Below are 25,103 nucleotides of genomic sequence, written 5' to 3' on the forward strand. Positions count from 1 at the left end.
TTCAAGCAACAGGTACTGTAGCAAGATTTTCTTTTTTCAAAGCTCAAAAATAAACCGTAGATAGTTAGTGATTACAAATCGATACTGAACAATATGCTTATTTAGGAAGTAGTAGGTTGTAAATGAAACATTAGCATTAGGATGTATTACGGTAATATGGAAATTGTCATTGACATACCTATAATGTTGCTTAATGTGGTCCTAAATTAATTACAGTGCAGTATTTGTCTCATTTTTTATTACGTTGTGGCGATTGATAAAGATACCAAGAGGGATAAAAACACGGCCCTTTTGGCCGAACAACTTTTCGATGCACTTCATCTTCGATTCCTTTCTCATCAATAACATAATACAATCAACACCACAGCTAATGGCTGCGGCTCGGCGTTCCACGATGTGTAGACGATATGAATGTTATAACATTGGATGGTGATGGAGCTTTTAATACTATCGTCATATCGTGGTAATGTTCATGAGTCTTAAATGCAGTATAGCATCCTCGCTAGCGTCTCTTCACAGTGAGAAGCAGCTTCTAAGTCAGTAATCCTTGCCTCCATGGCCGCAAATACATGGTCCTACAAGTACTATTATCACTGGAGGACGAGGAATAGCTAAACATGCTACACTACACAAAGTAGGAGGATACAATAGACCAGGGGTCACCAACCTTTTTGAAACCAAGGGCTACTTCTTGGGTACTGATTAATGCGAAGGGCTACCAGTTAGATACACACTTAAATACATTGCCAGAAGTAACCAATTTGCTCAATTTACCTTTAACTCTGTTATTATTAATAATTAATGATATTTATCTTTGTGGAAACACTGATCATCTTAATGATTTCTCACAATAAATATATATAGAAACAGATAAATATCAATATGCAACACTTTATTTTTATATTTTCTCTAAGTGCACATTTTTCAAATTGAACATTTTCAAATGATCACTTCTAAGACAGTCTTGTGAAATCACAATATCCCATTTTAACTAGCTAGCCACTAACATTTTTTAACAAATCATGAATTACTTTGCACCATGTTTGTACAAATATTAACTCATGTAAAATACAAAAGTAAACTCTCAAATTTTTAAATCATGTCACACTTTGAACTGGACACCAAATCTGTTATCTGTTTCTTTGTCAGTTAGTGGGAAGCCTGGCATTGCATGCTGTTAACTAGTGTGTTGTACTCTGGTGTGTAACTTGACACTGCAACTCTGAGTGAGTCTTGCAGATGTGCATCAGTGAGGCGTGTTCTGTGTTTGTTCTTGATGAAGTTCATGTCAGAAAAGGCTGATTCACAAAGATAAGATTTTTCCTCATTGTTTGTGGAACCTTCTTAATCTTTTGGACATATTTTCACAGCAATCTGGCCTTAAGCTTAATTATGATAAATGTAAAATGTTAAGGATCGGAAATCTAAAGGGAACGTCCTTTCGAATGGAATGCAAAGTGCCTGTTTTGTGGACAGATGGACCAGTTAACATACTTGGTGTTGTTGTCCCAGAAAATCTGGAAGATCTAGGCTCAGTAAATTATGATAATCGACTAAGAAAGCTGGACAAAATTATGCAATTATGGAAAGGGGAAATCCCTAACCTTGTATGGTAAAATGTCTATTGCCAACTTGTTAATTATTCCTCAATTTATTTATTTGTTTTAGTCATTACCAGCTCCATCACAAAACTTTTTTAAGATTTATGAGCGGAGGGTCTTCGATTTTGTCTGGAACGGCAAACCAGAAAAGATTAAAAGAAAGGTTTTGTACAAAGAGTATGAATATGGGGGCCTGAAACTTCTCAACCTTGAAGCTATGTGTCTGTCTTTAAAATCATCAATTGTTCCAAAGATGTATTTAAACATTGAGTGGTACACAAATGTCCTGTTGGACAAAAAACATGTACTGTATCAAAAGAAATTGTATCCTCTTTTACAAGTGATCCCCTCCCAGAGAGTCTGCTGGGAAACATGGTGGGGTTCATAAAGGAAACAATCCACTCATAGTGGTGTTTTCAATTTTATGTGCCAGAAAAAAGAGACGATATTTTGCAGCAGTTAATATGGATGAACTGTAATATTGTAATAGATGGAAAGCCTTTCTTTTGGAAAAATATGTTTGAAAGAGGAATCATTTTTGTCAATGATATTATCAATGAGAATGGTAAAATTATGAAGTATGATGAATATAGAGCTATGTATGGTGATGCTTGCTCAAGCTTTTCATTTTATCAACTAACTGGAGTAATTGGGAAAAGATGGAAACAAATAATTAATTATGGAACTACTAAATTATTAGTTTGTAAACCTCTAATAAGAAATTGTAGTTGGCAAAAAGGAACTAAAATAAATAGAAAAATATATAATTTCTATTTAATAAAGAAATCTTTGAAGGCTGCCTCATACAACACAAATGGAAAATGGGAGGACTTTTTTGACTGCCCGTTGCCATGGGATGCCATATTCAAACTAATCTATAAAACCACTATCGATGTGCAAAATCGTTATTTTCCAAATTAAAATTATTTAAAACTTCTTAACCACAGGGAAAATGTTAAAATTATGGAATATGACAGAGTCAGATGATTGCCGATTTTGTTGTCAGGAGCCTGAATCCACCCTGCATTTGTTTTGGTATTGTCATATTGTGTCTTTGTTTTGAGTTGAGTTGAGTTGAGTTTGAGTTTATTGCGAACATGCAAGCATACAACATTATTGGGTGGAAGTTGAAAAAATGTGTTTAAGGATTGGTTTGTTTATGAAGCTTAATGTGGTTTCTGTTATTTTAGGAGAGTTCATTGACAATCATGATTTAGTCAATTTAATTATAGTACTCGGTAAAATGTTTATTTTTAAGGCCAAAAACAGATATTCACTTAGTATTACTTTCTTTAAAACATTTATTCAGTATTTTCTAACTTTAGAAAGTTACATGGTTGAAAACGATAATGATGCCAAAAAACATTTAAATAAAGATGAAAAGTCCTCAAAGGCTTATTTTGAAAGTATAATTATGTTTATAGATTATATGATATCTGTTGTTGTGTTCCCTAATTTGAGTGACCTGGACATAATCTGGACTGTACATAAATGCTTATTTTGAAAATGTAATTTTGTTTATAAATTATATGCAATCTGTTGTGTTCCCTAATTTTTTTCTGTGTACATAAATGAAGGTGTGTGTTGCTGAGTCCGACTTGGACATTATCTGGACTGGGCCTGGTTTTAAAAACCCTTGAAACAAATCTAATTTCATTGACAACCTGGTCTGTTGAAGATAAGGCCCTTTTTTAAAAAATAAAATAAAATAAGATAAATAAATAAAAAACATTTTTTTGGATAAAAAAGAAAGTAAAACAATATAAAAATAATTACATAAAAAATAGTAATTAATGAAAATGTTAGTGGACCAGCAGCCTATACAATCATGTGTGCTTCAGGGACTGTGTCCCTTGCAGATGTGTTGTCTATGTTGTGGGAACCAGAATATTGGTAGCAGAGATAAATAACCCCTTTTGTGTGAGTGGGTGTGGATGAGTGTGCATGGGGGAGGTTGTTTGGGTTGATGCACTGATTGAAAGTGTATCTTGTGTTTTTTCTATGTAGATTTAATTAAAAAAAAACAAAAAAAACAAAAAAAAAACAAACATTTTTTTAAAATTTTTTTTTTTTTTTTAATTTAAAAAAAAAAAAATTTTTTTTTTTTTTTTTTTTTTTAGAACAGGCCCGCGGGCGACTCATCTGGTCCTTACGGGCGACCTGGTGCCCGCGGGCACCACGTTGGTGACCCCTGCAATAGGCCATACTAACCGCTAAGCAAGAGCTCTTGAATATCAATCAATCAAAGTTTTTTTTATATAGCCCTAAATCGCGAGTGTCTCAAAGGGCTGCACAAGCCACAATGACATTCTTGGCTCAGATCCCACATCAGGGCAAGGAAAAACTCAACCAAATGGGCTACAATGAGAAACCTTGGAGGGGACTGCAGATGTGGGGACTCCCCTCCCTGGGCGACCGGTGCAATGGACGTCGAGTGGATCTAGCATAATAGTGTGAGAGTCCAGTCCATAGTGGGGCCAGCAGGAGATCATCTTGAGTAGAGACAAGTCAGCAGCGCAGAGACGTCCCCAACTGATGCACAGATGAGTAGTCCACCCCGGGTCCCGACTTTGAACAGCTAGCGCATCATCTGTGGTCAGTTAATCTCTGCCCCCCCTCTCCACGAAGGAGAGGGGGACAGAGCAGAAAAGAGATGGCAGATCAACTGGTCTAAAATGGGGGTCTATTTAAAGGCCAGAGTATACAAATGAGTTTTAAGATGGGACTTAAATGCTTCTAATATAGAATAGAATAGAATAGAAATTACTTGTAAATAAAGTACTTTTATATGTTATATAAATGTATTATATTAATAAATAAATAATTATTCATTTATTTATAAATCAATAAATATGTATTTATTGATTTATAAATACATCTTTTTATCTGCCCACTCTATTTAAATATGTAAATAGAGTGGACAGATCAATACAAATATTCACTGTAACGATACCAACTATAGTATCAGTAGGGATGGGTATCGTTTTTGATGGGTAAGTGGGAATCGATACCAGTCCTCAACAGTATAAAAATGTTATTGCAACATTTAAACATGATCTGATTAGGATAACTGCTGTCCAGTTGTTACATCTTGTTTCATTATCACATTTCTGTGTCTTAATACACAGGTATTGTAACGTGGTGGTTGCATGGTGATGCGCGGATTGTTCTTCCAAGCGATGCAGCAGAAACTTCGGAGACAAAGGCGCAGGTAGGAAATGATTTATTCCTGTAAATCACTCAAAAACATACAGAAACTAACAAAATAAGCGTGCCTATAAGCTAACGGAATAGCTCACAAGGAAAACAAAGCATATGTACAAGAAAACGCAAAAGGCAAAGCTTAGTTCAGGATTCCAGAGTAACACACGTAACCGTTGCATGAGAACAAACAAAAGCACCAGACGGAGTGAAGCGACAGGCAGGACTAAATAGCTCTCTGATTAGTGCCCGGGAACAGGTGAGCGTCCCGAACACTAATCAGAGGCAGGTGAAAACAATCAGCACCCATGACAACCAAGAAACACAAAACAGGGCTGCTGAAACAGAATTTAAACCACAAGTGAATCAAAACCTAAATAAACGTAAACAAACTATGATCCGGGCAACGGATCATAACAGGTATGACATTAAATTGGAATTACAGTTGCAAGTCCAAGACGTTAGATAGCAGTGGTGTATAGTTTATGGTGTTTTTTTGTTTGTATTTTTGTTGCGCCTACAAAGTGTTAATACTGTAAATATTTTACTTATTGCGCACCGGCTATTTGATTGTAAGGTGCATCTTAGTTGTAGTTTTCAATAACACATTTGAAGGTGCTGATACCGCCATGTAAAATCACTAATGCTAATCAGTAGCATGTCAATAGCAAAGCCAATGTAAATTAGCATCAAGCTAACGCGTTTTTTGGAAAAGTGGAGCCTTACTCTACTTTAGTATGTATTTTTTTGAGTACATTTTCTTGTTGCCATTGAAAATTGCAACATTACCTAGAGGTAGTTTGACTGAGTCCGCACTCAGTGCTCCTAGAGTGATCGCCAAGTACCGAAGTGTGAAGAGTAGGCACCCGGGCGTGACGTCACGCGCAAATCAGATACCATAACATGGCACGGTTGGATTTTACGTAAATCGGTGACCGGCAGAACCGACGATATTTTTGTATTATCACAAAATCTTAAAGGACTTTAAGGTAAAAAACCAAAAGATTTTAATCAGAACCAAAAGTACTTTTTGCTTATGTTTTGACTTTATGTATAAAAGTGTATATATAAATAATTTCCAGGCTATTGGTGAATACCTAAATCTACAGTAAAACACACTCAGGGCTATCATATTGGGCGAAACTGTAAAGGTCGCGGATGTGACGGGTGAAGGTGAAGTGGACCTAGGGCTGGGCGATATGGAAGAAAAAGTATATCTTGATATATTTTTACTTAAACTCGATATTTGATACCTATCTCGATATAGTTTTCGGTGAAAGTATACATACAAAGATATTAATTTTTGAGCGATATTCAGTGAAATTGAAGTGCATGACAACTGTACTGTAAACACTTTTATTAACCCAGTTACCGTATTTTTCGGATTATAAATCGCTCCGGAGTATACGTCGCACCGGCCGAAAATGCATAATAACTAAGGAAAAAAACATGTATACATCGCACTCGAGTATAAGTCGCATTTTTGGGGAAAATTTATAAATAACATAGCTGTGCAAATAATACATAATGTATCAAACTCAGATAAAAAAAATACATTTGCAGGCAGGCACTTTGTGATTTCCCCGCCCTATCTTGCCTCTGATTGGCCTGTCCCTAACCAATCGTGACTCATCGTCGTTAACAACCAACCAATCATGGATGTTCTTATAAGTGCAAGCACGTCTTGGAAGGAGGAAGGGGAGGGGTTTAGTAGCCCATGGAGAGGGAGCGGGGGAGAACAAGGAACACAACAAATAAGCAGCGTTTGGTAATTTTTATGTGAAATAAATTATATCGATGTTACGATATTTTCTTAATTCATATCTTGTTTAAAAATATATCGATATATCTTACAAACTAGGTATATCGCCCAGCCCTAGGTGGACCCAATTTCTGCACTGTAGTGCTGCTAAAAAAGGTTTCTTCCTAAAGACCACAAAGGACATATGACAACTAGACAAAGACAAGATAGAAAACAGAGAACAAAGTGAGACTATTTAGAATCAGAATCAGAAGAGTTTTTATTGCCATTGTTTGAGAACGGGTTCACAAACTAGGAATTTTACTTGGCGCAATTGTGCAACATAAAACACATAATAACACAGAATAGAATAACATGAGCTGTAACTGAGTTATCAGATCTTGTTAACTAGACAATTGAATACATCTGGAGGAGACACAAGAAGGAGGAGAGAGCTGATTGGAGGGAACAAGGACCACGGCAAGACACAGGTGCAACTCATCTGCTGGTAGGCGAACTTGCGCTAGGGAGACGTCAGAGTCGGACGAAATGGAGTCGGAAGAGGGGGAAAAGGATGGGACTAGAGTGGAGAGTGGAAGAAAAGGTGAGAGAAGAACAAATGTGAAAAGAGCTTACGAGAAAAATTTGGAAGAAGATTGTAAGGGACGAGCATAGAGTCATCCTAAAATTTGAAGTTGATTTTTCAGCACTAAGCCCAGTGACACTAAGAGAGTGAAGAAGGAAATAGGAGAAGTTGAAATAGTGAAAGTTATAGGAGAAGGCGATCTGCTGATAACATGTAAAGTGCAGAGCAATGAACCTTAAAACATTTTTTCGAAAGGAAATGATAGAAAGCAAGATTGCGGGTGAAAGGAGAGGAACTAGAGGTGTGGTGACAGGAATCCTGTACAAGCCAAACTGGAAGAAATAAATGAGGAAATCAAAGGAGGACATGTCACAATCACAATCTTGCTTTCCTCCTAACTGGAATTTGAAACTTGAGGGATGTATTTTGCCTCCATATACGGTAGAGATTTGCCTCTTGCGCGAGTCCACCATTTTTATCCAGTTGTAGTTGATAAGTTCCTTCTTTTTCTCTATCCTCTTGTTGTGGGGCAGACTGGCTCATACATGCACATGCATCCTCCGCTGCTGCCATTTAAAATACAAAGTGGCGTTCAGTTCTAACTTATATCTGTCAGTAGACCCCATATGGAAGCACTAAAGATGACAACATGGCTGACGGGGTGGAAAAGCAGTCAAAGGGGGCTTGGCCTGCAGGAGGACTTCGGCACATAATTTCAGACTGCCCACAAAACGGCGTATTCAGAAAAGACATTAAAAAAGTGTCTTTTATGATTGCAACATTTAGACCAAAGAACCACCATAACATGTTATGGAGACCACAACGAATCAATCAATCAATCAAAGTTTACTTACCGGTATATAGCCCTTAATCACAGATGTCTCAAAGGGCTGCACAAGCCACAACGACATTCTCGCCTCAGATCCCGCATAAGGCCAAGAAAAAAACTCAACCCAATGGGCACAATGAGAAACCTCGGAAGGGACCGCGGATGTGGGTACCCCCTCGACACCCCTGGGCGACCGGTGCAATGGATACGATTAATAATGTGAGAGTCCAGTCCATAGTGGGTCCAGCAGGGAATCCTTTTGTATGTAGACCCGTCGGGGCGCAGAGACGTCACCGACTGATGCAAAGAGGAGTGGTCCACCCCGGGTCCCGACTTGGAACAGCTAGCGCGTCCTCCTTGGAGGCTGATCCGTGGTCACCTGATAACCTCTCCACACAGGAGAGGGGAGGCAGAGCAGAAAAGGGAGACGGCAGATCAACTGGTCTAAAAAGGGGTCTATTTAGAGTATACAAATGAGTTTTAAGATGGGACTTAAATGCTTCATCTTTGCTTTAAGCTTTGTTTCCTCCAGTTGCAAGGTGTGTTTTTCCTTCAGTGCAGCAGCTCGAGCCATTGCAGCAGCCTTTTCCGCTTTGGCCTTATTTAATTCTGAGGATACTGAGGAAGATCTAGAGCAGGGGTAGGGAACCTATGGCTCTCGAGCCAGATGTGGGTCTTTTGATGACTGCATCTGGCTCTCAGATAAATCTTAGCTGACATTGCTTAACACGATAAGTAATGAATAATTCCGCTGGTAATCACAGTGATAAAAATAACGTTCAAAATATAAAACACTCTCATGCATTTTAATCCATCCATCCGTTTTCTACCGCACTTGTTCAAGAAGTCGCATTAATGGTAAGAAGTATTTTATTTATTATTGGTTAGCTTCAGAATAACAATGTTATTAAAAATAATAAGAGACTTACTATACCCTAAAAATGTTGGTCTTAATTAAAAATGCACGCATTTAGTTGTTGTAGAAGTTGTCCTCTAGTGGGTTCCTCGGACCACCACACATTGCCACGAGAGCCCGGATTTCTGGGTACAACACTGTTTTATTTGTATAAAGATTGCTCGGCTTTTGCTTTCCAGCAAAATGTCTTTCTTTTCAGAGTCCGTGTCTCTCTCTCTCTGGCTCCCACTCCAACTCCAACCTCATGTCTCGTTCCGGCTGCTGCTAATAAAGGCGACAGGTGATTAGATAACATGGCCCACCTGGGCCATCCACTCACCTGTCGCTGTCTTTGAGGCCGGTCCTTGCACACCCCGTTCCGCGACAGGCCCGCAGGCCATGCCCCCCTCCACAGTTGTATTCAGTGTTAAAAAATATTATATGGCTCTCACGGAAATACATTTTAAAAATATTTGGCTTTCATGGCTCTCTCAGCCAAAGACGTTCCCGACCCCTGATCTAGAGCTTTTGATCCAGTGGCAGACTTTGATTTGAGATACATCTGATATGCTGTCCAGTGGTCCAACTTTTGATTGTGCAATTTCTATTTTCCATGTTTCAACATCTTTCATGAAATAATTCAAATCATTTATTCTGGGTTCATACCAGTCATAATAATCATTTTCCTTTTCTTCCTCTGATAAGAATTATTGCACAAAGTTGTGAGCATTTTTAAATTCATCCACAGCTCCTTTAAATACTTCAAATTCATCATTGACTTTATCAGCATTTCTAACATCAGTCATCAAAGTCTTTATTTCATTTAGCCTCCTCGTGCACACGCCCAGTCTGCCTCTGCGCGAAGCAATGTGCGCACTCAGCATGTCCCTGGTTCAGCTGCCGTCTCAGGTGTGCCAGACATCATTCCAGATAATCACATAGCTCAATTTAATTTCCACTTATTTCATCATTTAGTTCATTCCTAACGTCCTTCCAACATCCTGTTTTATTGCATTTCACATCCACAATCTGCAACTTTCCTTTCCATAGCGTTTGAATGATTCCATACAGCGCAGCGGCGCATTCATTCATTCATTCATGACGTCCATCAGCTGATTTTACTCACGGCCTGCCGGGTGCTTTCTGTCCTCGGTGCAGAGCGATTGTGGTTGATCCTTGGGGTCTTCAGTGAAGTTTATTTACTTGTTACGGCTACTCTTGCGTTCAAAAAAGTTCGAAAAAATAAAAATAAAGATAGCAGAATAGTCCTGAGGAGGTGGTCTATGACTCACTAAATTCCTTAATAAGCACTCGCGGAGATATTTCTAGATTCCAAATTATGATCATTTATTTTCACAAACAAAAATATTCTCCGTGGTTGACTTCAACATAATCAAAATAACTTATTTAGCGGTAAATAAACTGTTTCACTCCTCACTCCTTCAACATGATAGACAGACAAAAAGAGCACCCAACTGTCTTGTCTTCTTAAAGGCCTACTGAAATGATTTTTTTTTAATTTAAACGGGGATAGCAGATCCATTCTATGTGTCATACTTGATCATTTCGCGATATTGCCATATTTTTGCTGAAAGGATTTAGTAGAGAACAACGACGATAAAGTTTGCAACTTTTGGTCGCTGATAAAAAAAAAAGCCTTGCCCCTACCGGAAGTAGCGTGACGTCACAAGCTGGAGTGCTGCTCACATTTCCCCATTGTTTACACCAGCAGCGAGAGAGATTCGGACAGAGAAAGCGACGATTACCCCATTAATTTGAGCGAGGATGAAAGATTTGTGGATGAGGAAAGTGAGAGTGAAGGACTATAGTGCAGTGCAGGGCGTATCTTTTTTCACTCTGACTGTAACTTAGGTACAAGGGCTCATTGGATTCCACACTTTGTCCTTTTTCTATTGTGGATCACGGATTTGTATTTTAAACCACCTCGGATACTATATCCTCTTGAAAATGAGAGTCGGGAACGCGAAATGGACATTCACAGTGACTTTTATCTCCACGACAATACATCGGCGAAACACTTTAGCTACGGAGCTAACGTGATAGCATTGGGCTCAAATGCAGATATAAACAAAATAAATAAACCCCTGACTGGAAGGATAGACAGAAAATCAACAATACTATTAAACCCTGGACGTGTAAATACACAGTTAATGCAGCTTGGCGAAGATTAACAATGCTGTTGCTAACGACGCCATTGAAGCTAACTTAGCAACGGGACCTCACAGAGCTATGATAAAAACATTAGCGCTCCACCTATGCCAGCCAGCCCTCATCTGCTCATCAACACCCGTGCTCACCTGCGTTCCAGCGATCGACGGAAGGATGAAGGACATGGCGGCGCATGGCTATGGCTATGCAGCGGCTCGCTAACGCTCTTGGGAGTGTAGAGCGATTTGGCAAAAAACACACGTCATTTCTGTCAATTTCATGGCTGGCTCAAAGCGTGAACACTCTGTGATCACATACGACCGACAGACAATTCTGGATGTGGATGGATCGGGTCGTTATAGACTGAAAGATGCATGTACGGTGGACCTCCTCGCTAGCATGGGAATACTTCGCGGGCTACATCGAGCGGCCTTTGTAGCAGCGGAGTCAAGTGCTAGCGGTGACCGCCAATGGAGACGACGTAAGCGGTGCGAGCGGAAGCAGAAGCGGGGATGCCGAGCGGGGCTAACAACAAAGGGAAAAGCTAACCAAAGAAGCGTGGAGTCTCCGGGTAAGAAGCCATTTAAACTAGAACTAGCCGGCGCCAGGCTAGATAATCCCTGCACACATAGCAATTCTCTTAGAATAAAACACAACTCACATAATGTTTTTTCTTATGTGACCGTGTCAGAGGCAGACATACATTGTACTGACGTAGCTAACTATGATGCGTTCAGTTTATCGCAACATCAAGCAAACAATCTGAATATCCCCGTCGTATCAATTCCTAGATATGGTCGAAACTATTTAAAGTGCACTACGCATAATAAACGCAACATTATTAATATTGCTACTTCGGATAATTTCAACAAACAATCCTCAAAACAGCCCACTACCTATAATATGGGCTTTTTAAACATAAGATCATTGTCTTCCAAAACGTTATTAGTTAATGAAGTCATTAGAGACAACAATCTTGATGTCGTTGGTCTCGCCGAGACCTGGCTCAAACCAGACGATTTTTTTGCGCTAAATGAGGCATCTCCTCCTAACTATACCAATACACATGTTGCCCGACCTCTTAAAAGGGGAGGGGGTGTCGCACTAATATACAATGAAAACTATAATCTTACACCTAACCTAAATAATAAATATAACTCGTTTGAGGTGCTCACTTTGAGGTTTGTCACACCGTTGCCTCTCCACCTGGCTGTTATCTACCGCCCCCCTGGGCCCTATTCGGACTTCATCAGTGAATTCTCAGAGTTTGTTGCTGATCTAGTGACGCACGCCGACAATATAATCATAATGGGGGACTTTAATATCCTTATGAATACCCCATCGGACCCTCCATGCGTGGCGCTCCAGACTATAATTGATAGCTGTGGTCTTACACAAATAATAAATGAACCCACGCATCGCAACGGTAATACGATAGATCTAGTGCTTGTCAGGGGTATCACCACCTCTAAAGTTACGATACTCCCGTACACTAAAGTAATGTCCGATCATTACCTTATAAAATTCGAAGTTCTGACTCATTGTCAACAAACTAATAATAATAACTACTATAGCAGCTGCAACATTAATGCTGCCACAACGACGACTCTTACTGACCTACTGCCTTCGGTAATGGCACCATTCCCAAATTATGTGGGCTCTATTGATAACCTCACTAACAACTTTAATGACGCCCTGCGCGACACCATTGATAGTGTAGCACCGCTAAAGCTAAAAAGGGCCCCTAAAAGGCGTACCCCGTGGTTTACAGAAGAAACTAAAGCCCAGAAATTATCATGTAGAAAGCTAGAACGCAAATGGCGTGCGACTAAACTTGAGGTTTTCCATCAAGCATGGTGTGATAGTTTAATAACTTATAAACGCATGCTTACCTCAGCTAAAGCTAAATATTACTCAAATCTCATCCACCTCAACAAAAATTATCCTAAATTTATGTTTAGTACAGTAGCATCGCTAACCCAACAAGGGACTCCTCCCAGTAGCTCCACCCACTCAGCAGATGTCTTTATGAATTTCTTTAATAAGAAAATTGAAGTCATTAGAAAAGAGATTAAAGACAATGCATCTCAGCTACAACTGGGTTCTATAAACACAAATACGACTGTATATACGACGGATACCGCCCTCCAAAATAGTTTCTCTCTCTTTGATGAAATAACATTGGAGGAATTGTCAAAATGTGTAAATGGGACAAAACAAACAACATGTTTACTTGACCCAATTCCTGGGAAACTTATCAAGGAGCTTTTTGTATTATTAGGTCCATCAGTGTTAAATATTATAAACTTATCACTTTCCTCTGGCACTGTTCCCCTAGCATTCAAAAAAGCGGTTATTCATCCTCTACTCAAAAGACCTAACGTCGATCCTGATCTCTTGGTAAACTACCGGCCGGTGTCCCACCTTCCGTTTATCTCGAAAATCCTCGAAAAAATTGTAGCACAGCAGCTAAATGAACACTTAGCGTCTAACAATCTCTCTGAACCTTTTCAATCCGGTTTCAGGGCAAATCACTCTACGGCAGGGGTCACCAACGCGGTGCCCGCGGGCACCAGGTCGCCCGTAAGGACCAGATGAGTCGCCCGCGGGCCTGTTCTAAAAAAAAAATTTCAAAATTTTTTATTTATTTATTTATTTATTTATTTTTTATTTTATTTATTTTTTTTTTAAATTAAATCTACATAGAAAAAACACAAGATACACTTTCAATCAGTGCATCAACCCAAACAACCTCCCCCATGCACACTCATCCACACCCACTCACACAAAAGGGGTTATTTATTTCTGCTACCAATATTCTGGTTCCCACAACATAGACAACACATCTGCAAGGGACACAGTCCCTGAAGCACACATGATTGTATAGGCTGCTGGTCCACTAACATTTTCATGAATTACTATTTTTTATGTAATTATTTTTATATTGTTTTACTTTATTTTTTATCCAAGAAAATGTTTTTTATTTATTTATCTTATTTTATTTTATTTTTTAAAAAAGGGCCTTATCTTCAACAGACCAGGTTGTCAATGAAATTAAATTTGTTTAAAGGGTTTTTAAAACCAGGCCCAGTCCAGATAATGTCCAAGTCGGACTCAGCAACACACACCTTCATTTATGTACACAGGAAAAAATTAGGGAACACAACAGATTGCATATAATTTATAAACAAAATTACATTTTCAAAATAAGCATTTATGTACAGTCCAGATTATGTCCAGGTCACTCAAATTAGGGAACACAACAACAGATATCATATAATCTATAAACATAATTATACTTTCAAAATAAGCCTTTGAGGACTTCTCATCTTTTTTTAAAATGTTTTTTGGCATCATTATCGTTTTCAACCATGTAACTTTCTAAAGTTAGAAAATACTGAATAAATGTTTTAAAGAAAGTAATACTAAGTGAATATCTGTTTTTGGCCTTAAAAATAAACATTTTACCGAGTACTATAATTAAATTGACTAAATCATGATTGTCAATGAACTCTCCTAAAATAACAGAAACCACATTAAGCTTCATAAACAAACCAATCCTTAAACACATTTTTTTAACTTCCACCCAAAACAAAGACACAATATGACAATACCAAAACAAATGCAGGGTGGATTCAGGCTCCTGACAACAAAATCGGCAATCATCTGACTCTGTCATATTACATGATTTTAACATTTTCCCTGTGGGTAAGAAGTTATAAATAATTTTAATTTGAAAATAACGATTTTGCACATCGATAGTGGTTTTATAGATTAGTTTGAATATGGCATCCCATGGCAACGGGCAGTCAAAAAAGTCCTCCCATTTTCCATTTGTGTTGTATGAGGCAGCCTTCAAAGATTTCTTTATTAAATAGAAATTATATATTTTTCTATTTATTTTAGTTCCTTTTTGCCAACTACAATTTCTTATTAGAGGTTTACAAACTAATAATTTAGTAGTTCCATAATTAATTATTTGTTTCCATCTTTTCCCAATTACTCCAGTTAGTTGATAAAATGAAAAGCTTGAGCAAGCATCACCATACATAGCTCTAAATTCATCATACTTCATAATTTTACCATTCTCATTGATAATATCATTGACAAAAATGATTCCTCTTTCAAACATATTTTTCCAAAAGAAAGGCTTTCCATCTATTACAATATTAGAGTTCATCCATATATATATCCATAACTGCTGCAAAATATCGTCTCTTTTTTCTGGCACATAAAATTGAAAACACCACTATGAGTGGATTGTTTCCTTTATGAACCCCGCCATGTTTCCCAGCAGACTCTCTGGGAGGGGATCACTTGTAAAAAAGGATACAATTTCTTTTGATACAGTACATGTTTTTTGTCCAACAGGACATTTGTGTACCACTCAATGTTTAAATACATCTTTGGAACAATTGATGATTTTAAAGACAGACATATAGCTTCAAGGTTGAGAAGTTTCAGGCCCCCATATTCATACTCTTTGTACAAAACCTTTCTTTTAATCTTTTCTGGTTTACCGTTCCAGACAAAATCGACCCTCCGCTCATAAATCTTAAAAAAGTTTTGTGATGGAGCTGGTAATGACTAAAACAAATAAATAAATTGAGGAATAATTAACGAGTTGGCAATAGACATTTTACCATACAAGGTTAGGGATTTCCCTTTCCATAATTGCATAATTTTGTCCAGCTTTCTTAGTCGATTATCATAATTTACTGAACCTAGATCTTCCAGATTTTCTGGGACAACAACACCAAGTATGTTAACTGGTCCATCTGTCCACAAAACAGGCACTTTGCATTCCATTCGAAAGGACGTTCCCTTTAGATTTCCGATCCTTAACATTTTACATTTATCATAATTAAGCTTAAGGCCAGATTGCTGTGAAAATATGTCCAAAAGATTAAGAAGGTTCCACAAACAATGAGGAAAAATCTTATCTTTGTGAATCAGCCTTTTCTGACATGAACTTCATCAAGAACAAACACAGAACACGCCTCACTGATGCACATCTGCAAGACTCACTCAGAGTTGCAGTGTCAAGTTACACACCAGAGTACAACACACTAGTTAACAGCATGCAATGCCAGGCTTCCCACTAACTGACAAAGAAACAGATAACATATTTGGTGTCCAGTTCAAAGTGTGACATGATTTAAAAATTTGAGAGTTTACTTTTGTATTTTACATGAGTTATTATTTGTACAAACATGGTGCAAAGTAATTCATGATTTGTTAAAAAATGTTAGTGTCTAGCTAGTTAAAATGGGATACTGTGATTTCACAAGACTGTCTTAGAAGTGATCATTTGAAAATGTTCAATTTGAAAAATGTGCACTTAGAGAAAATATAAAAATAAAGTGTTGCATATTGATATTTATCTGTTTCTATATATATTTATTTTGAGAAATCATTAAGATGATCAGTGTTTCCACAAAGATAAATATCATTAATTATTAATAATAACAGAGTTAAAGGTAAATTGAGCAAATTGGCTACTTCTGGCAATGTATTTAAGTGTGTATCTAACTGGTAGCCCTTCGCATTAATCAGTACCCAAGAAGTAGCCCTTGGTTTCAAAAAGGTTGGTGACCCCTGCTCTACGGAGACAGCCCTCGCAAAAATGACTAATGATCTATTGCTAACGATGGATTCTGATGCTTCATCTATGTTGCTGCTTCTTGATCTTAGCGCCGCTTTCGATACTGTTGATCATAATATTTTATTACAGCATATCAAAACGCGTATTGGGATGACAGACTTAGCCTTGTCTTGGTTTAACTCTTATCTTACTGACAGGATGCAGTGTGTCTCCCATAACAATGTGACCTCGGACTATGTTAAGGTAACATGCGGAGTTCCCCAGGGTTCGGTTCTTGGCCCTGCACTCTTTAGTATTTACATGCTGCCGCTAGGTGACATCATACGCAAATACGGTGTTAGCTTTCACTGTTATGCTGATGACACCCAACTCTACATGCCCCTAAAGCTGACCAACACGCTGGATTGTAGTCAGCTGGAGGCGTGTCTTAATGAAATTAAACAATGGATGTCCGCTAACTTTTTGCAACTCAACGCTAAGAAAACGGAAATGCTGATTATCGGTCCTGCTCAACACCGACATCTATTTAATAATACCACCTTAACATTTGACAACCAAACAATTAAACAAGGCGATTTGGTAAAGAATCTGGGTATTATCTTCGACCCAACTCTCTCGTTTGAGTCACACATTAAGAGTGTTACTAAAACGGCCTTCTTTCATCTCCGTAATATGGCTAAAATTCGTTCCATTTTGTCCACAAGCGATGCTGAGATCATTATCCATGCGTTCGTTACATCTCGTCTCGATTACTGTAACGTTTTATTTTCGGGCCTCCCTATGTCTAGCATTAAAAGATTACAGATGGTACAAAATGCGGCTGCTAGACTTTTGACAAAAACAAGAAAGTTTGATCATATTACGCCTATACTGGCTCACTTGCACTGGCTTCCTGTGCACCTAAGATGCGACTTTAAGGTTTTACTACTTGCGTATAAAATACTACATGGTCAAGCTCCTGCCTATCTTGCCGATTGTATTGTACCATATGTCCCGGCAAGAAATCTGCGTTCAAAGAACTCTGGCTTATTAGTGATTCCCAGAGCCCACAAAAAGTCTGCGGGCTATAGAGCGTTTTCTATTCGGGCTCCAATACTATGGAATGCCCTCCCGGTAAAAGTTAGAGATGCTACCTCAGTAGAAGCATTTAAGTCTCATCTTAAAACTCATTTGTATACTCTAGCCTTTAAATAGACTCCCTTTTTAGACCAGTTGAGCTGCCGTTTCTTTTCTTTTCTTTTCTACTCTGCTCCCAACCCGGGGTGGACCGCTAGCCTGTCCATCAGATGGGGACATCTCTACGCTGCTGACCCGTCTCCACTCGGGATGGTTCCTGCTGGCCCCACTATGGACTGGACTTTCGCTGATGTGTTGGACTTTCACAATATTATGTCAGACCCACTCGACATCCATTGCTTTCGGTCTCCCCTAGAGGGGGGGGGTTACCCACATATGCGGTCCTCTCCAAGTTTTCTCATAGTCATTCACATTGACGTCCCACTGGGGTGAGTTTTCCTTGCCTGTATGTGGGCTCTGTACCGAGGATGTCGTTGTGGCTTGTACAGCCCTTTGAGACACTTGTGATTTAGGGCTATATAAATAAACATTGATTGATTGATTGATTGATCACCCGATCATCCGTGCGGTCGGCGGCTAGCGTCGGCTAGCGCGTCTGCTATCCAAGTCAAAGTCCTCCTGGTTGTGTTGCTACAGCCAGCCGCTAATACACCGATCCCACCTACAACTTTCTTCTTTGCAGTCTTCATTATTCATTAAACAAATTGCAAAAGATTCACCAACACAGATGTCCAGAATACTGTGGAATTTTGAGATGAAAACAGAGCACAGTGGGTTTCAGTAGGCCTTTAATCATAGGAGGAGGAAGTGGCTCACCAGGAGGAGCGTGAGTAGCTGAAAACAATCAGTCAATCATAATTCATCTAAAACATCCAATAATTCATCAACATCATCATTGGCATTATTTGATTTCATTGTCAAAACAATTAATAAATAAATAATGTAGATAGGCTCCAACAACCAAGGTAGCATTTCTAACTGTTACTGGTAGGGATTCCAGAGCACTGAAGCCTGAATAGAAAACGCTCTAAAGCCCACAGACTTTTTTGGGCTCTGGGAATCACTAATAAGCCGGAGTTCTTTGAATGCAGATTTCTGTCCGGGACATATGGTACAATACAATCAGCTAGACCGTTTAGTATTTTATACGTAAGTAGTAAAACCTTAAAGTCGCATCTTAAGTGCACAGGAAGCCAGTGCAGGTGAGCCAGTATAGGCGTAATATGATCAAACTTTCTTGTGTGTACAGCTCTGGTAATGGGTACATTCGCACCCACCTGCACAAATGTACTTCAAAATGCAACAATCAAAATAAATATGACTTTTTGTTTGTTTACTAGGGCATGCATATATAATATGCATTAGTTTTGACCATTTAAAATCAACGATAATAAAAAGGAGATGCTTGGAAATAGCATAAAAATGCCCCAAAAACTTGGAAAAATGCGATTCATAGCGTTACTTTTTGGTGTAACCATCATGAGCGTTCTGTTCAGGTATATTTATTTTATATTTTGATAAATCATCATATTTATGTATTACTAAATTTAAATAGGTATTGATCAATCTTTAAGCTGTGTGTATTTGATTTCAGTTTGCTTTTGACATCTTATTTAGAATTGTAGTTGAAACGTTTACAACCTTGTGTTGCGCTCATGATGGCGTAAACAAACTAGATTTCATTTAATGGTCCTGTTTTTAATATTTATTCGCTTTTTTACGTTTAGTATATTTAACTATTCATTTATAAACATTGAATACATTTCAAATATCAATAAAATGCAATTGCCTTCATCTTATAGGGTAATGTTTAGTTACACCAAGTCATGAGCGTAACACTAAGCTTCATCACTTTGACTTGTAATATCTCTAATTCTGGTGGTGTTTTATGCTTTTTTCTTTTTGGAACATGTACTATACATATAATACAATAATGTCCCATATAAAATTATGTTTGTAGCAACACTTTAATTTTGCCTTTGAAATTACACTCCAATGTCCATTAGTGGAGCTGTACACTTGTTCTTGTCAAAAGTCTAGCAGCCGCATTTTGTACCAACGGTAATCTTTTAATGCTAGACATAGGGAGACCCGGAAATAATAGGTTACAGTAATCAAGACGAGACGTAACGATCGCATGAATAATGATCTCAGCGTCGCTAGTGGACAAAATGGAACACATTTTTGCGATATTACAGAGATGAAAGAGGGCTGTTTTAGTAACTCTCTTAATGTGTGACTCAAATGAGAAAGTTGGGTCGAAGATAATACCCAAATTCTTTACCGAGTCGCTTTTTGCAATTTTTAGGTTGCCAAACGTTAAGGTGGTTTTATTAAATAGGTGCCGATGTCTAGCAGGACTGATAATCAGTATTTCTCTTTTGTTAGCATTAAGATGCAATAAGTTGCTGGACATCCATTGTTTAATTTAATTTAGACACGCTTCCAGGTGACTACAATCTGGCGTGTTGGTCAGCTTTAGGGGCATGTAGAGTTGGGTGTCATCAGCATAACAGTGAAAGCCAACACTGTATTTGCTTATGATGTCACCTAAGGGTGTAACGGTACGTGTATTTGTATTGAACCGTTTCGGTACGGGGGGTTCGGTTCGGTTCGGAGGTGTACCGAACGAGTTTCCACACGGACAAATTAAGTAGCGCACCGCACGTTGTGTAAACAATGCACACCGAGGCACAACACACGGCATGCTAGCAACGACCGGGCTACTACAACATGCAAAAGTCAGAGCTGGAAGACCCTCCTGCTTCGTTAAGATCTCCCGTTTGGGAACATTTCGGCTTTGCGGTGCGATACAACAATGGATAACATCGCTTCAACGAAGATAAAGGCGAACAAACACAGCTCCCACCGCATTCAAGCAGCTTCTCCTCGGCAAGTCAGGCAGGGCTAAAGCAATAACAAATGCCGTTGGTGTTTTTATAGCAGCAGATTTAAGACCATATTGCATTAAAAACTAGATTTTGACCCACTTCTACGGTGGAAGAACAATGAGCCCATATATCCTCTTACTGCCAAGTTAGCCAGGCACTACCTCGCCATACCTGCTACCTCCGTGCCCAGTGTAAGGGTATTTTCCACAGCTGGAGACATTTTAACTGCAAGCAGGTCTGCTCTTTCTGCAGACAATGTGGATAAACTGATTGACAAAAATCATGAAAATTGAGTGAAAGTCAACAGGGTTAAAGGCTGGGGGGGAAAAAGAAAAGTTAAAGGCCTACTGAAACCCACCACTACCAACCACGTAGTCTGATAGTTTATATATCAATGATGAAATCTTAACATTGCAACACATGCCAATACGGCCGGGTTAACTTATAAAGTGCAATTTTAAAATTCCCGCCACACTTCCGGTTGAAAAACTCCTTTGGATATGATTTATGCGCGTGACGTCACAAAAGCAACGGAAGTGGTTGGACCCCATCGGACCCGATAGAAAAGCCTCTTGTTTTCTTCGACAAAATTCCACATTATTCTGGACATCTGTGTTGGTGAATCTTTTGCAATTTGTTTAATGAACAATGGAGACTGCAAAGAAAAACGTAGGTGGGATCGATCGGTGTCTTAGCGGCTAAGTACAATACTGTAATATCTGTGATATTTGCATTAGTGTACTGTGTCTTTAAGGGTTTGGGGAACGCGCATGCGCGAGTGAGTTGGCGGAGAACTTGTGTGTGTGAGCGTGAGTTTTGGCTAACAGCAGCTCGTGTATGTGTGTGCGTTACTTTTTGAACTACAACCAGTTACCGCTTTTTAATAAAGCGATTGAGCAGCGCTTCCTCGTCTGTGTGACTCCTTCTCCACTGAATACTTACAATACTTACAGCAACACAACAAGGACTACTTACTACGCCTAGCCGATGCTTGCCGCCAAACCCACGGATGAAGTCCTTCGTCGTGCCGTTGATCGCTGGAATGCAGGTGAGCACGGCTGTTGATGGGTTTCTATCTTCATTTGAGAACGATGCTACGCGCTAGCTCAGTAGCTAAGTGTGTCACCGATGTATTGTCTTGGAGATAAGTCACTTTAAATGTCCATTTCGCGTGCTCGACTCTCATTTTCAAGAGGATATAGTATCCGAGGTGGTTTAAAATACAAATCCGTGATTCACAATAGAACAAGGAGAGAGTACATAGTTCTGTGAGGTCTGGTTGCTAAGTTAGCTTCAATGGCGTCGTTAGCACAGCATTGTTAACCTTCGCCAGCCTGGAAATCATTAACCGTGTATTTACATGTCCACGGTTTAATAGTATTGTTGATTTTCTATCTATCCTTCCAGTCAGAGGTTTATTTATTTTGTTTCTATCTTCATTTGAGAACGATGCTATCGCGCTAGCTCAGTAGCTAAGTGTGTCACCGATGTATTGTCTTGGAGATAAAAGTCACTTTAAATGTCCATTTCGCGTGCTCGACTCTCATTTTCAAGAGGATATAGTATCCGAGGTGGTTTAAAATACAAATCCGTGATTCACAATAGAAAAAGGAGAGAGTACATAGTTCTGTGAGGTCTGGTTGCTAAGTTAGCTTCAATGGCGTCGTTAGCACAGCATTGTTAACCTTCGCCAGCCTGGAAAGCATTAACCGTGTATTTACATGTCCACGGTTTAATAGTATTGTTGATTTTCTATCTATCCTTCCAGTCAGAGGTTTATTTATTTTGTTTCTATCTTCATTTGAGAACGATGCTATCGCGCTAGCTCAGTAGCTAAGTGTGTCACCGATGTATTGTCTTGGAGATAAAAGTCACTTTAAATGTCCATTTCGCGTGCTCGACTCTCATTTTCAAGAGGATATAGTATCCGAGGTGGTTTAAAATACAAATCCGTGATCCACAATATAAAAAGGAGAGTGTGGAATCCAATGAGCCAGCTTGTACCTAAGTTACGGTCAGAGCGAAAAAAGATACGTCCATCACTGCCTCTCAAGTCCTTCACTGTAACGTTCCTCATCTACGAATCTTTCATCCTCGCTGAAATTAATGGGGTAATCATCACTTTCTCGGTCCGAATCTCTCTCGCTCCATTGTAAACAATGGGGAATTGTGAGGAATACTAGCTCCTGTGACGTCACGCTACTTCCGGTACAGGCAAGGCTTTTTTTTTATCAGCGAGCAAAAGTTGCGAACTTTATCGTCGATTTTCTCTACTAAATCCTTTCAGCAAAAATATGGCAATATCGCGAAATGATCAAGTATGACACATAGAATGGATCTGCTATTCCCGTTTAAATAAAAAAAATCATTTCAGTAGGCCTTTGAGTAGACTTGAAACTGTTTAATGTTGCACTTTTTGTTTGTAGAAGAAGCGTTTTGTCATTTTATTTAATCTGAGCAACAACTTGAAGCAGTTTAATGTTGCCCTTTATATGTGGAAATGTTGCACTTTATATGTAGAAAAGTTTTGTTAAGAAACCAATTCTGAGCCTTATCTTATTTAGTTTTTATTTTATATATGTTGACTGTATTAACCCTGGCAATTGACCCTGTGTGTATATGTATGTTATTGTTATGCTTAGCATTGATGACTGCCTGCTGTTGCACTGATCAGCCTAGTGGTGGCTCACATCCATCACACACAGAGCTATTTTAAAGCAATGTTAAAAGGATAAAGCCATTGTTTTCACATTTTGGTAAATAAATAACCAGAAAATGTATATTTTGTCGTTTTCTTACTGTACCGAAAATGAACCGAACCGTGACCTCTTAACCGAGGTACGTACCGAACCGAAATTGTTGTGTACCGTTACACACTTAATGTCACCTAGCGGCAGCATGTAGTCATCAGCCGAGTCGGTGGAGCTACTGGGGGGGTCTCTTGTTGGGTTAGCGATGCTACTGTACTGAACAAATATTTAAGATCGATTTTATTGAGGCGGATGAGATTGGAGTAGTAATTAGTTTGTGTTTGTGTTTATAAGTTATTCAACTATCACTCAATGCTTGATGGAAAAGCTCAAGTTTAGTCGTACGCCATTTGCGTTTTAGCTTTCTACATGATAGTTTAAGAGCTCTGGTTTATTCTGTGAACCAAGCGGTACGCCTTTTAGGGGCCTTTTTTAGCTTTAGCGATGCTATACTATCAATGGCGTTGCACAGGGCATTGTTGAAGTTGTTAGTGAGGTTATTGATAGAACCAGAATATGTGGGCTCTGAACCGAGGATGTCGTTGTGGCTTGTGCAGCCCTTTGAGATACTTGTGATTTAGGGCTATATAAATAAACATTGATTGATTGATTGATTGAACCCACACCATTTTGGAATGGTGCCATTACCGAAAGCAGTAGGCCAGCAAGAGTCATAGTTGTGACAGCATTAATGTTGCGGATGTTAAAGCATTGGTTATTAGTAGCTCGTTGACAATGAGTCAGAACTTTGACTTTTATAAGGTAATGATCGGACATTATTTTATTGTACGGTAGTACCATAACTTTGGAGGTGGTGATACTCCGGACAAGGACTATGTCTATCGTATTACCGTTGCGATGTGTGGGTTCATTTATTTGTGTAAGACCACAGCTATCAATTATAGTCTGGAGCGCCACGCACGGAGGGTCTGACAGGGTATTCATATAAAGTGTTTTAAATGTAGGAAGAATAATCATAATTTGACCCATTTAAAGAGGAATTGCACTTTCTTTATGTAAGACAAGCACATATATGCTTCCCTTTTTTTTTTGCATTCTAACTTGTAAATAGATTTGATCAAAAGCCCATGGGAGTCACTCTATTCTGCATATAAAGCACTTAAAAAAAACATCCAAAAACCTCCATCAATGTTTTATACACACACTGCAAGTATACACTACCGTTCAAAAGTTTGGGGTCGCCGAAACAAATTTGTGGAATAGCCTTCATTTCTAAGAACAAGAATAGACTGTCGAGTTACAGATTAAAATTCTCTTTTTCTGGCCATTTTGAGCATTTAATTGACCCCACAAATGTGATGCTCCAGAAACTCAATCTGCTCAAAGGAAGGTCAGTTTTGTAGCTTCTGTAATGAGCTAAACTGTTTTCAGATGTGTGAACATGATTGCACAATGGTTTTCTAATCATCAATTAGCCTTCTGAGTCAATGAGCAAACACATTGTACCATTAGAACACTGGAGTGATAGTTGCTGGAAATGGGCCTCTATACACCTATGTAGATATTGCACCAAAAACCAGACATTTGCAGCTAGAATAGTCATTTACCACATTAGCAATGTATAGAGTGTATTTCTTTAAAGTTAAGACTAGTTTAAAGTTATCTTCATTGAAAAGTACAGTGCTTTTCCTTCAAAAATAAGGACATTTCAATGTGACCCCAAACTTTTGAACGGTAGTGTATATGTAATGTAGTAACAGACACATTTATACTTGCATGATATACAGTATATTAAAA

At 38.7% G+C, this 25,103-nt stretch overlaps 1 protein-coding gene across 3 annotated transcripts in view; it reads left to right on the forward strand.

Moving 5' to 3' along the window:
- The window catches only part of eya1 (EYA transcriptional coactivator and phosphatase 1), a 139,913-nt gene that overhangs the window by 197 nt on the left and 114,613 nt on the right, over positions 1-25,103 (forward strand). For all 3 annotated transcript variants that reach the window (XM_062021258.1, XM_062021257.1, XM_062021259.1), the window contains exons 1-2: positions 1-12; positions 4,730-4,812. The exon at positions 1-12 is cut by the window's left edge and continues 197 nt beyond it. Coding sequence is in view for 2 of the 3 variants with exons in the window: in XM_062021257.1 (XP_061877241.1) it covers positions 4,751-4,812 (62 nt within the window). In the remaining variant the exon portion in view is untranslated. The remainder of the gene's footprint in view (positions 13-4,729; positions 4,813-25,103) is intronic.

The sequence above is a fragment of the Entelurus aequoreus genome, linkage group LG15 (assembly GCF_033978785.1).
Source record: "Entelurus aequoreus isolate RoL-2023_Sb linkage group LG15, RoL_Eaeq_v1.1, whole genome shotgun sequence".
In the NCBI taxonomy this organism is placed as follows: domain Eukaryota; kingdom Metazoa; phylum Chordata; class Actinopteri; order Syngnathiformes; family Syngnathidae; genus Entelurus; species Entelurus aequoreus.